This window comes from Trypanosoma conorhini (genome assembly GCF_003719485.1).
Source record: "Trypanosoma conorhini strain 025E chromosome Unknown Tco_14.4_contig_00439, whole genome shotgun sequence".
Taxonomy (NCBI): domain Eukaryota; phylum Euglenozoa; class Kinetoplastea; order Trypanosomatida; family Trypanosomatidae; genus Trypanosoma; species Trypanosoma conorhini.
Genome location: NW_021704519.1, coordinates 1 through 2,416, shown reverse-complemented (window position 1 = coordinate 2,416; position 2,416 = coordinate 1). Strand labels below are relative to the sequence as shown.

General features: G+C 55.1%; 1 protein-coding gene across 1 annotated transcript, besides 2 other annotated features; it reads left to right on the top strand.

The window, feature by feature from the left end:
• Positions 1-5: 5 nt before the first annotated feature.
• Positions 6-31: a microsatellite.
• A 6-nt stretch (positions 32-37) lies between these two features.
• Positions 38-83: a sequence feature (A-rich).
• Positions 84-866: 783 nt separating this feature from the next.
• Positions 867-2,416, top strand: Tco025E_06480 (uncharacterized protein; the record flags this gene model as incomplete). Its single annotated transcript, XM_029373357.1, has 1 exon — positions 867-2,416. A coding segment is annotated over one exon (1,550 nt), but the record flags the coding sequence as incomplete, so codon positions are not given.

Genomic DNA, 2,416 nt, shown 5'->3' with positions numbered 1-2,416 from the left:
CCTACCTCTCTCTCTCTCTCTCTCTCTCTCTTTCCCACTCTCTTTCTTTCTTCTTGTTTGTTTGTTCCTTCTTTCTTTCTTTCCTCATGCCATCCTTGCTTTTTTAAAAAAATATATATTTGCGCAGTAGGCCGGGAGACACCGACTGAACAAACCACAAGCCGATGCGCAGCCTCTTCGACGCCATGGCGTTGGGGCTCATGCTGATATGCATGAGCACTGTGGGCTCCCCCGCCGTCGACGGCTGGGTTGAGTAGACAGTTGAACACTGCAAGCACGGAGAATTTTTGCGGAAACGCGGCAAGATGGCGTTCGCCGAGGTGCGGTAGTCACCAATGCAGACGGTCAAAAGCAGTTCACGCCCCCTGGAACGCCTGCACGTGCGCCTGGACGACATCGTCCTGCTTTGAGCGTTCCAAAGTTGGTCAATGACATTTGTGGGGAAGCTAATTTATGCCAAAACACTGGGGAGGAGGTATTGTGGTGGGATTTTCGTAGTCCAGATGGGTTCATCGTTATTCGTGAATGCGGGCGCCGCTCCGTTTTTGCCACCTCTTCCTGCAGTTGTTGTTGTTTTTCTTCTTATTCCTTCTTTTGTGGGTGTGGGTGGGCTTTACTTTTTTTTTTGGTTGGGTAGGCAAAAATAGTCGGCGCAAAACGTGCCGAACCGACGTTTCTCCTTCTCCGCTCTTGCGGGGCGGCGGCTCTGTGTCCGCGTTGGTGCGGGTGCCCCTGCCAAGCGGTGCTTCTCTTGCTTTGGCTCACCACTTTTTGCTTCTTCTTTTTCTCTTCGTCTCTGCCTTGCTTCAACACGCCGAGAAATTTCATTCGGTGTGTGCGCCGAACCCACTCCCTGCTTCTCCGCGATGATCTCCGTGTGCGCAGAGTGCGGGGGTCCCATCACGGAAGGGTTACGCCACAACTGCGTTCCGCAGTCGAGCGGCCTCCAACAGGAGGCGTGGGGCTCCCGTTCGCGCCTCACTGATGATCCGCTGCAGAGCTCGCAACGGGAATGGCAGCAGACCGCCCCAACGGCTGCTATTTTGCCGAAGCCACCGCGCGGCGGTTATTCCGCGGGGCGGCATTTATACGCAGAGAGATCGACACTTAGCCCTGGGCCCGTTGGCGACGGCAGGGACTTGCAATCACCCGGTTTGGTGCCAGTCAGTTTTCCCCCATTGCAGAATAATCCAAAGATCAACGGCATCCATGATGGTAGTGTGGCGGGCAGTGATAAGGTTGCAGCGCCGCAGGAAGATTTGCCCACCGTGATGAAGTTCTCAAAAAACGAAAGCTGCCCACCTCTTTGGAAGACTGAGAGCGCAAATCCACTGTCTGGTAGGAATACAACAACGATCCACTGCATACAGTTTGAGGGCGAAGGCTGGAGCAACATATTGCAATACCGCCAAGATGAACTCTACGAGGCGCTGCAGTTGGACATTTCCAACGCCCTGTTCTTCCCTTCGTCCTTTTCCTTCAGTATTATGGGGACGAGCAGCGGCTTTGTCGTGTATTGCACCATAACACACCCAGTAGAGGTGAGCGGCAACGCCGTCTGCCACAGCCTTACCGACTATCACCTTCCAGTCACCCGACGACTATACCAGACGGCGCTACTCCAGAGTAAGTTACGCTCGCCCACGCAGAATCCCAACGGGGGCTTTCAACAGCCGGCCATTTCACATGCTTTGGTCGCCAATGAAGGTACAATGAGCGGTTCGGCGGAAAGCAGAACCATCACGTTTGATGGGCTCCCACATCTTTGTTTAAGAGCGCCACAACAGTCTCTTAGCTCGATCTCAACAAGTCAAAAGCCGAAAGACGTATTCCTTGTTGATTCACCGCGGCCTCAGAAGCAGACCCAGAAAGGCACTCAGAGCAACGCGGCACCATCCATTGCAGTGGGAAACGGAGTTTTAAAGGAACCAGCAAAAGAAATTCGGCAAAACTCTGGGGGTTTACAGGTCCAAGCAGACAGCCAGCCAGTACATTTGGTCCAGGTGCTCCCAAACAAAGAAAGCTATCTTTCCAGCATTAATGACGGCTCAAGAAGCATGAAATCCGCAAGCGTATCCGTTATGGATCCAACGATAGCAGAGTTACGTAGCCTGGCGTCGCCGGCCCACAGCGTTGGAGTGAGGCCCGGTGCCGAACGTCACATGAGCGTGCAGTCAGTCGGCGTGCAAAGCATCCCTGACGCTGTGGTGGAGGGAGGTCGCAGCCTGGCGTCGCTGGCCCAAAGAGCGACTTTGAAGCCCAGTGACGAACGTCCCATGAGCGTGCGGTCAGTCGGCGTGCAGAGCATCCCTGACGCCGTGGTGGAGGGAGGTCGCAGCCTGGCGTCGCCGGCCCACAGCGTAGGCGTGAGGCCCGGTACCGAACGTCACATGAGCGTGCAGTCAGTCGGCGTGCA